Genomic DNA, 15,000 nt, shown 5'->3' on the forward strand with positions numbered 1-15,000 from the left:
GAAAAGAATGAGGGGCTTAGGGGTGGGGTGACTCCTTAAGATATTCAGGTTTTACTCTCTTACCGTTGGTTGAGAATTATTGTAATCTGAATCTAAAAATAGAGAATAATTGACGTCATGTTTTAGAAGTGCTGTTTTGTAATAGGAAGGCCATAAAAAGGCTACCGTGACAGCCAGGCTCGGTGACAGGCTGTGTGTGTATTTATGTGTGTGTTTGTGTGTGTGTGTGTGTGTGTGTGTGTGTGTGTGTGTGCGTGCTTGCCTTCGTTCGTTGCCTATCTTCTTGTAAGTAAGATAGGCGGCCTAGATAGTTTTGCCTTGATAGGTCGAGAATAATCGGTAACCCTACTATCTACTCTCTACTATCAACTGGCCTCTTTACCGCAGTGTCACTCGCTAGTCACTACCTAGTTTCTAGTCAGGGTTGCCAGATTATTTTTCAACAAAATGCCAGGAGAAGACTCAAAAAATGCCAAAACACTCAAAAAAATGCCAAAGTCTGTTGACTCCCACCCCCTCTAAGAAAACTACTCACTTTGATAGACATTTTACTCTGAAAAATGAGGGCTTGCGGTGTTTTCCTTTATTCTTTTTTTTTCTTTTTTGTTTTTAATCTGATACTAAAATACCGTTGAGTCATTTTTTAAAGTGCTGTTTTAATAGGAGGCTAAAAGGCTACCTGACACCAGGTCGGTGACAGGTGAATGTGTGTTCTTTTGAAGTTAATATAAGTAGTGTGTGTTGCCGAATGCTTGCCTCGTTTGTGCCAAATGATTTTTATAATGGCCAAACGTTTTCAAAATAATCGCCACTATTTCTTACATCATGGCCTTTAACATGTCAACTCGCTAGTCACTACCTAGTTTCTAGTCACTAGTTACTTGCCCTATGTCAGTGTGACGGGCTTGCCTGCCCATGTATGGTCTAAAGACGGCGGCCGTAAGGATAAAAGAAAACACAAACGAGATATGAAAATACATAAACTCCAAGCACGTCAAGTTGGCAGTTGGCCAAGAACACACAACATACACACTTATAATGTTATTGAGTTTTACCGAACCATGACGTATGCAACAACAACAACAACACTTAAATTGATAAGATGAATCTTGTTTTAGAAGTGTTTCGTCCTTACCACAGTCTTAGGCCATATCAGCAATTAGAAAAAGGAAAATGGCAGTGAATACAGGCCGAAAAATGCAAGTTGAGATTGAGGTTTATTAAAAAAAAAAACAATTCCCAAAACAAACGTGAAAAGCAACAATATTAACAAAAACAAAATGAAAAAACACACACAAAAAAACATGCAAAACAAAAACAAAACAAAACAAGCAAAAACAAAACAAAACAAACAAAAACAAACATAAAACAAAAAACAAAAACTCCCCCCCCCCCCGCAACCCTCCCCCCCCCCAAACAAACAAAAAACAAAACAAAACAAAAACAACGAAATAAAAGAAACACAAACAATAAAAAGAAACAAAAATAAAACGAAAAATAAAAACAAAGCGAAAAGAAAACAAATACAAAAAAAAAAACCCAAAGAAGAAACAAAACAATAAAAAAAAACCCCAACAAAACAAAACAAAACAAAAACAAAGTAAGAGAATTGAGTTTTAAAAGCAGTCCCTTTGTACCTCCACTCCGTCGCCTCACCCCAGTCTTATTGATTTATTCCTGTAGGCAAATTGCAAAGGATATAATGTGACAGTTATTCCAACCTCTGATCCTTTCAACCACGCATTAACCTGATTAAAGTCTGTGTCTTTGACGTTTATCAACCAGTTCATCATTAAAATTCCTGCCATTTTAAGAATACCATACTCTGGAAAAACACAATTATTTCATTTTTCGGCCAGAACATATTTTCTTCAATTATCGATTTATAAGATGATGACCAAGAGGTCCAAATGTGTCAACCGTGACACTTCCAACCAAGAGGTCCAAATGTGTCAACCGTGACACTTCCACCAAGAGGTCCAAATGTGTCAACGATGACACTTACAACCAAGAGGTCCAAATGTGTCAACCATGACACTTCCAACCAAGAGGTCCAAATGGGTCAACCATGACACTTCCAACCAAGAGGTCCAAATGTGTCAACCGTGACACTTCCAACCAAGAGGTCCAAATGTGTCAACGATGACACTTACAACCAAGAGGTCCAAATGGGTCAACCATAACACTTCCAACCAAGAGGTCCAAATGAGTCAACCATGACACTTCCAAGAAGTCTTTGGTTTGAGACTCGCTTTTTGACCTGTTGGGAGTTATCTTAATCGATCAAGATTTGGATTTTTAAATTGTTAGTCAAAATATTCTTTTAATAGTTTGTACGTTGTTGGACGACCATGTTAACAACGTTATGCTTATAAATGCGTTTATTTATCCAATGTGATTTTTCCATTGGATTCGACTTCCAGATTGGATGTAGCTCTATTTTATTAGTAGTATCGAATGGCTACACCTCTATTTTGAATCTTTTAATCCATTCTTCAAATTCTTTTCCTGCCTTATAGGCTGTCTCGTAGCCTCCTGATAGGATTGTCACTGGGCAGTGGAGGACGATGTGGTCCATTGTCTCAGGGCCTCCTTGGCAATGACGGCATGCATCTGATTCTCTCAGATTCCATCTATGCATGTTAGCTGCAGTTCTGCCATGTCCTGTCAATATGCGGTTGGAGGTGACCCAGCATTTTCGGCTATTGCAGAGAAAGCCAGGTGTTCTTTCTGTTGGGTCGGGTATGATGTCGCCTCCCCTGGGGCTGTCTTGGTTCCACATCGACATCCATTCCTCTTTCACGTTGAAATGTTGTCTTGAAGTTTTAAAAGGTTTCCTTGATTTCATTGATGGGACAGTTACTCTGCAGTACGTACTCTGGAAAACCCCATATTCAAAATTTTAGCCAGAAAACTCGTCCTTCAAATATCGATCGATTTTAATGACCCTCATCTTGCCTAAAAACTCTCAAACCTGGGATTTAACAAAATGAATTAAGATACGAGATATTTCCCCATATTCGACCAATTATACATAATAATGATATGGACCACTTTATCTCGGCAATAACATACCAACACTCGTAATATTATTGGTATTCATGTGCGTAGTTTTGAAATGTGTGACCCTTCGCCTCAATGCGGTATTAAGTCGGGATGGTTAAGATGTTGAAAATTGAATTTATAGCCAGAAATATCAGACTTGTGTTGAGTTTGTATGTTTTATGGAAGAGAATGGATACCATATTTTAGGGTGCTGATGCCAACAATTTATATTTTTGACCAATTTTAACATTAGATTCACCGTTTAAGCATCTGGTTCGTTCCGACATAATACCGTTTTGAGACGAAGAGTCACATATTATAAACACCACCAAGTTGTCCGAGGTTTAGATATGTTGTGCGTAGAAATAGTAATAATTTTATTTGAGAATAATATTATGTATATTATTGCAAGGGGGGGGGGGGGGGTTAGGTTTGAGATGTGGCATGTGGAGGAAAGTCTTTCAAGCGATAAGGATTAATTACCTGTTAAAATGCAGTTACTGGGTTGACACAGGGTTCATGGTCTCACATTGTTAATATTATTTGGGATACGACGATGACAAAACACATTTTAATTTTCAAGAATTTTAACCAAAAAAAAATTATTTAGATATTCATATACACATATATATAACAAGATTACTCCACTCCTTGTCAACAAGCCTTAAACGTGAGGCTTTTAAAACAAGATTTAACCCTTTTGGATAAGTTAGAAGAATCACGTTGAATCTCTTTTAACAAGGTGAAAGGTCATCTTATTCTATGGAGATGTGGTTAAAAAGATTTCTAGTCAATTAAAAAAAAAATGTGTTTTATCCTAACACGGGCTGAAATTACGTTGGTTGAATAGATTTCTCTCGTAAACAAAGGGAAAGAAAAGAATGTATAACTAATATGATAAATAATATGGATAGTATGCGCTTGGCTAAGAAACTCACAACATTGTCATCCGGAAGTTTAACGGACCAACGCACAAAACTATATAATATATATATATATACGATATATATATATATATATATATATATATATATATATATATATATATATATAAATATATATAATATATATATATATCTATATATAAATATATATATATATATATATATATATATATATATGTATATATATATATATATATATATATATATATATATATATATATATATATATATCGTATATATATATTATATAGTTTGTGCGTTGGTCCGTTAAACTTCCGGATGACAATGTTGTGAGTTTCTTAGCCAAGTGCATACTATCCATATTATTTATCATATTAGTTATACATATATATATATATATATATATATATATATATATATATATATATATATATATGTGTGTGTGTGTGTGTATGTATGTGTAACCATGAACTTTTATAGTCTGGATAATACAGTTAAGTGAGAATTACTAACAAAAACAAAGAACCGAGTGACGTCAATTTCATTCTATCCATAATGCTGCTATTTAGACTACACTGCCTTACTCTGGAAAAACGCATATTTAAAAATTTGGCCAGAAAACTCGTCCTTCAAATATCGATCGATTTCAATGACCCTCGTCGTCGCGATCGATATTTGAGTGAAGTACCAGGTTTGAGAGTTTTCGTCAAAGCGAGGGTCATTTAAATCGATCGATATTTGAAGGACGAGTTTTCTAGCCAAATTTTTAAATATATGTTTTTCCAGAGTCCGGCAGTTAATTGGTTATTAAATAGTTGATATTTCCCGTATTAAATACTTAGGTCAAGGAGGAATTCGGACATAAAATCAATGATAACCTTAATAATGGACTTAACTCTCTTCTTACCAGCCATTTTCAGGATTTTCCCCAACACTTGACATCCAACCAACACAAAAACATATTTTTTTATCACTCAAACATAATTGCAGTAAGTTCTTGCGATACATAATTTCTTTAGCACAACATGCTCTACAACACACTGTTCATTATCTTTAAATTTTTATGATGTACAAGAGAAATTTGAATAAGAAAAATGTTGGTTGTATCGTAACGAATGTGACGATTTTCCTATGGTTGGCAAAGAGAGGGTTAATCCCCTGTAATCTTCTCATCTCATTGTCAAAACTTGCAAAAATCATCACTCTATTCTAATGAGGGCTAATGACTGTAGAATATAATAACATAACAACTGACTTTAGGTGCGCTTTGAGGTTCCGACGAAAGGCGCTATAGAAATATGCTTATTATTATTATTATTATTATTATTATTATTATTATTATTATTATTATTATTATTATTATTATTATTATTATTATTATAGTAATAATATAGAGATATTAATATACTTCCATACATTACAACGTACGAAATTCAAAATCAACAACAAAAGTAATCCTGATGAGCCCTGCTCTCCTCTCCGTGAACTATGAAGAAACAGATCAATCCTTAAAAATGATAAAACATGATTCAGCAGAGTTCACTTTCCATTGGAAATGGTATCTATATGTTATTGTAATATAGTAATTTTGAAAACTAACACCCCCCCCCCCTTACCAAGAAAACAAATTTTATAAAAAACATAACAAAAAAAAAAACAAGAAGCTCTATCAAAAAGTAACAACAACAAAAACAACAACCCCCCCCCCCCCCCCCCCCCCCCTTACAACACAACAAAACAAGCAAAAACAAAAACAAACGAAAACCCCCCAACAAAACACTAACACACACACACACTTTCTCCCCCCCCCTCTCTCTCTCTCCCTCTCTCTCTCTCTCTCTCTCTCTCTCTCTCTCTCTCTCTCTCTTATGTGATATCTCATTTCGTTGATATCACAAGAAACTTTATCGGATAAGGAGACTATTTATAGAAATATGGAGGGGAAAGGTGTGGCAGCAGGTACGGTGATCGAGTCCTCAGTCCTCATGTGTGTGGCTGACCCATTTTAAAGAGGAAATCGATATTAAGACTTATTTTATTTTACCCTGTTAGTTATATTTTCTGTTTTTTAAAATCCGATTTTACAAAGGCATAATAGCAAAAATATTATCTCTGTCAGTATTTACAGAAACCGCTTCCCCCCCCCCCCAAACCCTTCCCAGATAAAAAAGAAGGTAGTAGTCGTCGTATGCATATTTGCAGGTCTGATAAACGAACTCATTATGGGGTTAACTTAACATTGTTGTAATTGGTTTGAGAGTATGTCCAGCCATGACAACTATGAGCCCAAAACAATTCGGGTTATCAGACCTGCGTACAGGAATAAGTAACTTGCGGTAGGAGTTCTAGAATTATTTTTCCATCGCACGCATCCGGTCTTTATTAAAAAGGATTGTGACGTGTAAAGATATTTTAACCACAATTTTTAAAATCCCTAATCGTTAATTTCAAAGACCCAATCATTGTAAAAGTAGAAAAGATCTTAATAAGAAACAAAAAAACAAAACAACATAAAACAAAACAAAACAAACCAAAAAAACAACAAAAAAAAAAAAAAAAAAACAAACAAAAAACACAAATAAATAAAACAAAACTAGACAAAAACAAGCAAACAAGTCACCCTCATAAACAACCACAACAACAACAACATCAAAAACAACAACAACAACAATAACGATAATCACAACAACAAAAACAACAATAAATTACTCTCTTGTAGCGTTGTTTGATATAATGTATACAGGTGAAAAACATTTGATATAGGATTTAACACTTCGTTGATAGCAGATTATTACGAAACGGTCTTCATTAATTTTCTTACATTGTTTGAACACAATTCATCAGAGAAGCAAGGTGAAGAGGAATGATAAGAAAATCATTTTATGAAATTGGATTTCGACACTCACTCACTTTGATAGCACAATTTAATTTGCATACAAATAGGTCTCCGCCAAACGACTTTCTTTTACATAACAGAGCTCTGAATCATTTGTTGATCCTTGTTTTTCAAAGTCTTTCAGTGAAAAGTCAATTTGGCAAATTAGACTCAGAGCTCTGAATCATTTGTTGGTCCTTGTTTTTCAAAGTCTTTCAGTGAGGTTTTGGTTATTGGTGGTTTTTATAAAGGAATTAGCATTAGGTAGTTGGGTTGATAGTATAGCATATTAAACTTGCTAAATGGTAATTTAACATTTAACATTTTTAGTTTTTGATTTTCAATCTGTAATATTCTGAAAAAAATGTTGATAATGAAATCTTTCATTGTTGGATCAATTGTTTGTCTTCATCTTTATGTAGTTATTACTTTTGTAAAAGTGTGTCAATAAAGTTCACTGTTATCATGCTTTACTCTGTCTGTGGAATATAAATATGCGTTAAATTGTCACAGCAATGGCAAAGCCCCGTGAATGAGTTCTGTTAGCAAGCAAGAATCGGAAAGCTGAGGCTCTGAGATTCAGTCCTTAACCCTCTCCTTACCAACTATAGGAAAATCGTCACATTCGTTACAATACAACCAACATTTTTATTATTCAAATTTCTCTTGTATCTACATCATAAAATTAAAAAACAAACAAACGAACAGTGTGTTGTAGAGCATGTTTCGTAAAAGAAATCGTATCGCAAGAACTTATTGCTATTAATGGTGATAAAAATATATATATTTTTGTGTTAGTTGGGTGTGAAGTTTTGGGGAAAATCCTGAAAATTAGCTGGCAAAGAGAGAGAGAGAGAGAGAGAGAGAGAGAGAGAGAGAGAGAGAGAGAGAGAGAGAGAGAGAGAGAGAGGGAGAGAGAGAGGTCGATTTCGGTTTGGTGTGTTGTGGGGGGGGGGGGGGCGGTATTACATTAAAACAAAAATTCTTGAATCTGTTTTCTGTCACTGTTTTATTTATTTATCACTATTCACTTTTAAAACAAGTAAATAGCAATCTCCTTTAGAACTCCAGTGTATTATATTATTGCGTTCTGTAATATAATCTTGTCGTAATTAATCCGCGATCTCAATGCTATGAAACCTGAATGATAATGGTGATACTTTTAATGAAATGCTATCGATTTTTGTGCTTCCAATGGAGTTATGGTTGGGATAATTAATTATTTTGGAGTAGCGTCCAGGGATCTAACTCATCATCATCATCACATCATTATCGTCGTCATCATCATCATCATCATCATCATCATCATCATCATTATCATTATCATCATCACCACCACCACCACTATTACCATTAACTATACTACCACCGAAATCCCCCACCCTCTTAAGACAACAAAATGGCTTTCATTATGCGCCTATGTGGTCTAGTGGTATGACACTCGTTTTCGGATCGGAAGGTCCTGGGTTCGAATCTCGCTCGGCGCATAGTTGAGTCCTTCGAAAAGGCTCTTTACTTACATTCTCTCACCATACTCAGACGTAAAATGAGTACCTGGCCATTAACAGCGTTGACCCTGTCGCGAAAAAATGCAATATCGTCTAACAGGCGTCATGTCTCGTTCTACATGTTATATGCTGCTGTTGGCTAGGAACCATTTGTAAAGCGATTTGAGCACGTTTAGTGGATATTGCTCTATGAAAAAGCTCAAGTTTAAAATTTTAAAAATTATTATCATCAACAGGCAATGACAGGGTTCCTCTTGGTCACGACAAGAGAAGGAAAACTTATCTATATTTCGGAGAACGTAACAGACTATCTTGGACACTCTATGGTGAGTACAAATTTCCTCAAAATCAACGTTATAAAGAAGGAACGAAGTTGACGTCACACAGCTATTTGGCATTATTTTTAGACAGCCTTTTAGTGATAAGTTCGCACTATATTATAAGTACCAATCAAACTATAAACGTAAAAGGTTACACACAGTTTTGTGTGTTGGAATGCTTAATTTAGCCGGTAGATGTTGTGAGTATTTTACCTAAATGCATAGGATAAATTCTGTAGTTAGTAAATTGTGTTGATTGCATTGAGACCGTACCGGCTCTATCTGACAAAACTGTAAGAATATTTGTTCAGATGAAAGTAATAGTTATTGGCCATTGGCTTAAAAGTTAGGTTTAAATGACAACCCTTAGTGACAAAAAGTTGATACTGAATCATTTCACTTGTACTTACAGGTTGATAATATGTAAACCCACTGTATGTGACAAAATCCTGATATTGAATCATTTCACTTGTACTTACAGGTTGATAATATGTAAACCCAGTGTATGTGACAAAATCCTGATATTGAATCATTTCACTTGTACTTACAGGTTGATAATATGTAAACCCACTGTATGTGACAAAAACCCTGATATTGAATAATTTCACTTGTACTTACAGGTTGATAATATGTAAACCCACTGTATGTGACAAAAACCCTGATATTGAATCATTTCACTTGTACTTACAGGTTGACATGAAAACCCAAGGCGACAGTTTGTATGACATCGTGGACAAACGTGACCACGGCACTGTCCAGGCTAAACTGCTCCAAGGCGGCGCTCTGGACTCCAAGGATATCTTGTCCGAGGACGTGTCCTTCTTCTGTCGCATGAACATGTCCAGGACTCTGAAACGACAGTCTGGATTTGGCGATGTCAAGGTAAGACTAGATTGAATGTAAATGGTTTGGGAAAAAAACAAAAAACAAAAAACAAAAAACAAAACAAAACAAAAAACAAAAAACACAAACAACAAAATACAAAGAACAAAAAAAAAAAACAAACCCAAAACAAACAAACATACAAACCCCAAAACAAAAACAAAAATAAATACAAAGAAAAAAAAAACAAAATTAAAAAACAAAACAAAAATAAACACTTGAGATTTTATATAGCGCAATATACTCAAAACGTGCTCAAAGCGCTCCGCAAAGGGTCCCAGGCTAACAGAAAATAGTGTTTATGTGGGTTTGTTTATGTGTGTGTGTGTGTGTGTATGCGTGTCAATCTCACTCTCTCTCTCTCTCTCTCCCTCTCTCTCTCTCTCTCTCTCTCTCTCTCTTGCTATATATATATATATATATATATATATATATATATATATATATATATATATATATATATATTTATACTACATACATTTTCTAAATTTGCATTGCAAAACCAGTCCATGAGTCACCTGGTAGTTAAAATCAAAGACTTGTACCGAGCGCTGATTGCCGTATGATGATTATAAGGTGCGATTACGATACCACAATATCGATCTGGATGTTTGCCTTCAGTAACTTACACTAATTTTGATTCGTGAATGTACCTACTTACTAAATCAATACAAACATTAACGAAAGAGTGAAAATGGAGAGGCTTCGTATGGGAAGAAAACAGATATTGGACGTTTCGGGCACAAACCCTTCGTCAGCACAACAACAAACATACTACCGTACTCTGAAAAAAAAAAACAAGCCAAAAAAAAAAAAAAAAAAACCAACAAAAAATAAGACAAAACACGTATTTAAAATTTTGGTTAAAAAAACCTCGTTCTTCAAATATTAATCGATTATAATGACCCTCATATTGCTTAAAGCTCTTAAACCTGCAACTCCGCGTGAAGTCCCAGGTTTGAGAGTTTATTGCAAGATGAGGTTCATTTTCATCGACCGATATTTGAGGGGTGAGTTTTTTGGTCAAATTTTTAAATACGTGTTTTATCAGAATGACTCGGTACATGTCTAATAATGATATAATAATAATATACCATATTCGTCCAAAAAATGGAAATTCGTTTAGAGACTTGGCATGCAGAAAAATGTATAATATATGTTAATAATTTATGGAGACATATATATATATATATATATATATATATATATATATATATATATATTTATATATATATATATATGGAGAATATACATACATATTTAATATATACACATATATGCCTATGTGTACTTCTTAGATTGTGCCCAGTATGAGAAATACATAAGCTATTATTAATTGAAGCATGACTCTGACACAGCTCTCTTTGGTGTCAATGAATTAATAAGAGACTATAAATGAAATATAACTGTCCTTGCGCAATAATATTATGACCCAGCCAGAAAGCGAATGTATGTGTTTGTGTGTGTATGAGAGCGAGTGTTGTGTGTGTGTGTATGTGTAAGAGAGAGAGAGAGAGAGAGGGAGAGAGAGAGAGAGAGAGAGAGAGAGAGAGAGAGAGAGAGAGAGAGAGATCGGTTTTGCACCATAATGCAAAACATTTACTTCATTTATATTCAGAACTTTTTGAATGTCGTATAAATATAACCCAGCATTAAAACTATTGATACTGACTATTTTTATGTCATTGACGCATTGAAATAAATCAAACTGGGAAGGGGGGGGGGGAACACTCGGCTAAATCTTTACATAACTTGTTTACACACACTACAAATTCTTATCGATTAATAAAAATAGTATTGCTGAATTGTGTGACAACGCACCAGGTTTACATCTTTTTTAATTTAACGAAAATAATCAAGCCATTCCTATGAGTAAATTTGTCAAAATATCGTATCTAATACATTATTTACACTTTTGCTATTATCGTAACATATCGTTTAAGAAGAGCTAATAAGCTTTAAAAACTTTAAAATGTTCTGTGCAACTTCTATGCATTTTGATAACATTTTTAGAAGTTATATAAATAACATTCACTGTTAATTTGATAATTTTCGTTAGGTTTCGCTGTTTCAAACCAGCAAATATCAAACATACAAATAGTCTAAGTGTTATCGTCAAGATTTTTAGTGCGTGCGATTTTCCCTATCATTATCAACATTCGTTTGACGTGTCATCTTTTATACGTTCGAGATTTTTAATTAATTAATATACAAAATGCAAATATCAGAACATTGCGAGTATTCAATGTTTTATAAAGACAATGTTAATATATTTTTTAACGTACTATAATGAATTTCAAATATTATATTATTAAAATAGATAAATCAAAAGAAAAAGAAGAATCAATTAAATAAATATATAAATGAAGTGTGTATTCCCTACATCCATTTATAAAATACACAGTGTATAAATAAGTAAAACGATAAAATGAAGAAAAAATCAATTAATTTAACTTTGTAAACATTCCAGTTATAACTATTACCTAACCATTGAAGACAGCATCATTCGTAACCCCCCCCCCCCACCCCCACCCCTTTCTTCTTTCACAGATGCAATCGTAAACATGCTTGCACATCCAATGTTATATTAATATAAGAGGTTTTAAGCTGTGGTGATTTTGATATAATAATAATATTTTTAAAATAATAATAATAATAATAATAATAATAATAATAATAATAATAATAATAATAATAATAATAATTTTGATGATGATGATGATGATGATGATGATGATGATGATAACAATTATAATAACAACAATAATAATGATGATAGTAAAAAGAAGTAGATGTAAATTATATGTACAAGAGTACATATAAATATATTGCAAATAAATGTATTATTTGCAATCTTATTATTTAGTTTAAACACCTGTGCCACAATTCAGGAGAGAGAGAGAGAGAGAGAGAGAGAGAGAGAGAGAGAGAGAGAGAGAGAGAGAGAGAGAGAGAGAGAGAGAGAGAGAGAGAGAGAGAGAGAGAGAGAGAGGGGGGGGGGGGGGGGGGGTCGCGCTATGAAATCACATGACAAAATGAATGTTAACGTAGATATTAATACATTAATTATATTATTATTATATACCTTTTGTCCTATCCCTTTGTACACACATGTAATCTCTCCCCCTCTCTCTCTCTCTCTCTCTCTCTCTCTCTCTCCTACTCCCCCCCCCTCCCCCCCCCCCCACCTCTCGCTCTATCTCTCTGTCTCTCTTTACCTCGTTGTTGTTACCTGAGCTCCTGCCTATTGGTTGCCCTTGGTTACTCTGACGTCAGAACTCGAGTTCTCAATGCCCTGAGCTTGTTGTGCTTCTACATTAAACGTCCTCGCATACAAATAAATCTACAATCTGCCGACTCTAAATTTGCTATTATAATTGAATTTTACATTGTATCGGAAATTTTATGTCTTCAAAGAAGAACATAATCACAACACACTTATAAATACAAATACACGAGAAGGGAACACGCACACATACATAATATACTATAGGTAGGAATATAAACTTATATTACCATCGCCCTGTTATTTATTCTTCATTAACTTTTCGTTGTAGGATCAATTAAACAGATAACATAATAATAATAATAATAATAATAATAATAATAATAATAATAATAATAATAAATAATGATAATAATAATAACAATCATAATAAATAATAATAATAATAATAATAATAATATATAATATATAATAATAATAATAATAATAAAATAATAATAATAATGATATAATAATAATACTAATAATAATAATAATAATAATAATAATAATAATAATAATAACTAAAATAATAATAATAATATAATAATAATAATAATAATAATAATAATAATAATAATAATAATAATAACAATAATAATGTTGCTGAAAGATATAGTGAACCAATGCGTTATGCTTCAGTATACAGAGGATATCGATGTTTAGGGTTTCTCCTTGATCAGTAATACATAACAATAAGAGACGGCGCGAGGACGAGAGACGCATGCGCACGACCCACATGACGTTCTCTCTCTAATAACTTTTCCACCGGTGACGTTACAGACTATGGGTGACGTTATGGGTGACGTCCAATCAAGGGACGCTACTCTTCCGCTAATCGCATTCCCTATTAATCTTTGTTAAAAAGGAAACAAAAAATACATGTAAATTAATTTAGCAGAATGATGTTGGTTATTCTATAGATAGTATGCAGATGACGTCACTCAGGCCTTTGTTATTGTTTTTGCCATCCGCGTTTGTGAGTTGTTCTCACTAAACTGTATTAACCAGACTATAAAAGTTCATGGTTACACAGAGTTTGTGCGTTGGTCCGTTATACTTCCGGATGGCAATGTTGTGAACTCCTTGGCCAAGCGCATTCTATCTATAGTTGACAAAAATAAATATTGTCTAGCTTCTTTATGATTGTATATTATATGAAGCTAGATATGGAGCTACGTACATATTATTGTTCTTGTTCGAATGTCAACCTGTGTGCGTGTGTGTCATTAATCTCTTTCTAATGTGTGATGATAGTAGAGCACTGTCCTTTATTTTGTCCATTAAGTGAAAGGTGAATAAAATAGATGAAGTTTGTCTGAACTTTGTGTGTGTGTGTGACTCGAATACATATATCTTATTATTATTATTATTATTTTTTTTTTTGCAACCGTATTTATTAACAACCTAGATTTACTTTGGTACAAGTAGATAGTAGCTGGTAGAAAATGTGAGATGGTGAATAACAGAGCTGGTGATTTATATTATAAAATACCACCACAGCCGCCAGTCAACCGCCACTACCTCTACCATCATCATAACCATCATCATCATCATCATCAACATCATCATCATCATCATCAACATCATCATCATCATCACCATCATCATCATCATCATCATCATCATCATCATCATCATCATCATCATCATCATCATCATCATCATCATCATCCATCATCATCATCATCATCATCATCATCACATCATCATCATCATCATCATCATCATCGTCATCATCATCATCATCATCATCACCATCATCATCATCATCATCATCATCTATCACATCACCATCATCATCATCATCATCATCATCACCATCATCATCATCATCATCATCCATCATCATCATCATCATCATCATCATCATCATCATCATCATCATCATCATCACCATGGTGTCTTCCGTATTCTGCCATATATTTTTCTACGTATAACGCTTTCTATAAAATAAGCATTGGGGTGAGCAACGCCTTACTTTCTTTGTGAATAATATAATATTATGATATCAACTGTTTAATGATAAGCAAAAGATAACCAAAATAATGGAAACGTTTTCGTGAATTTAAACCAATCGCGGATGTTTTGTTTTTTCTTTTTGATGTGGTCTTTTCGCTAAATGTTATGAGCTGAAGTTGAGAATAAAAAGGCATTGATACTATGCGTTTAGGTAAAATACACACAACATCCGCCAGCT

The 15,000-nt window shown here is 33.7% G+C and overlaps 1 protein-coding gene across 1 annotated transcript in view; it reads left to right on the forward strand.

Moving 5' to 3' along the window:
- LOC144970107 (uncharacterized) overlaps positions 1-15,000 on the forward strand; it is a 48,754-nt gene that overhangs the window by 23,181 nt on the left and 10,573 nt on the right. The window contains exons 4-5 of the mRNA XM_078909339.1: positions 8,570-8,659; positions 9,344-9,535. Coding sequence (XP_078765465.1) covers positions 8,570-8,659; positions 9,344-9,535 — 282 coding nt within the window. The remainder of the gene's footprint in view (positions 1-8,569; positions 8,660-9,343; positions 9,536-15,000) is intronic.

This window comes from Berghia stephanieae, chromosome 1, assembly GCF_034508935.2.
Source record: "Berghia stephanieae isolate SIO BIC M18660-M18661 chromosome 1, UCSD_Bste_1.3, whole genome shotgun sequence".
Taxonomy (NCBI): domain Eukaryota; kingdom Metazoa; phylum Mollusca; class Gastropoda; order Nudibranchia; family Aeolidiidae; genus Berghia; species Berghia stephanieae.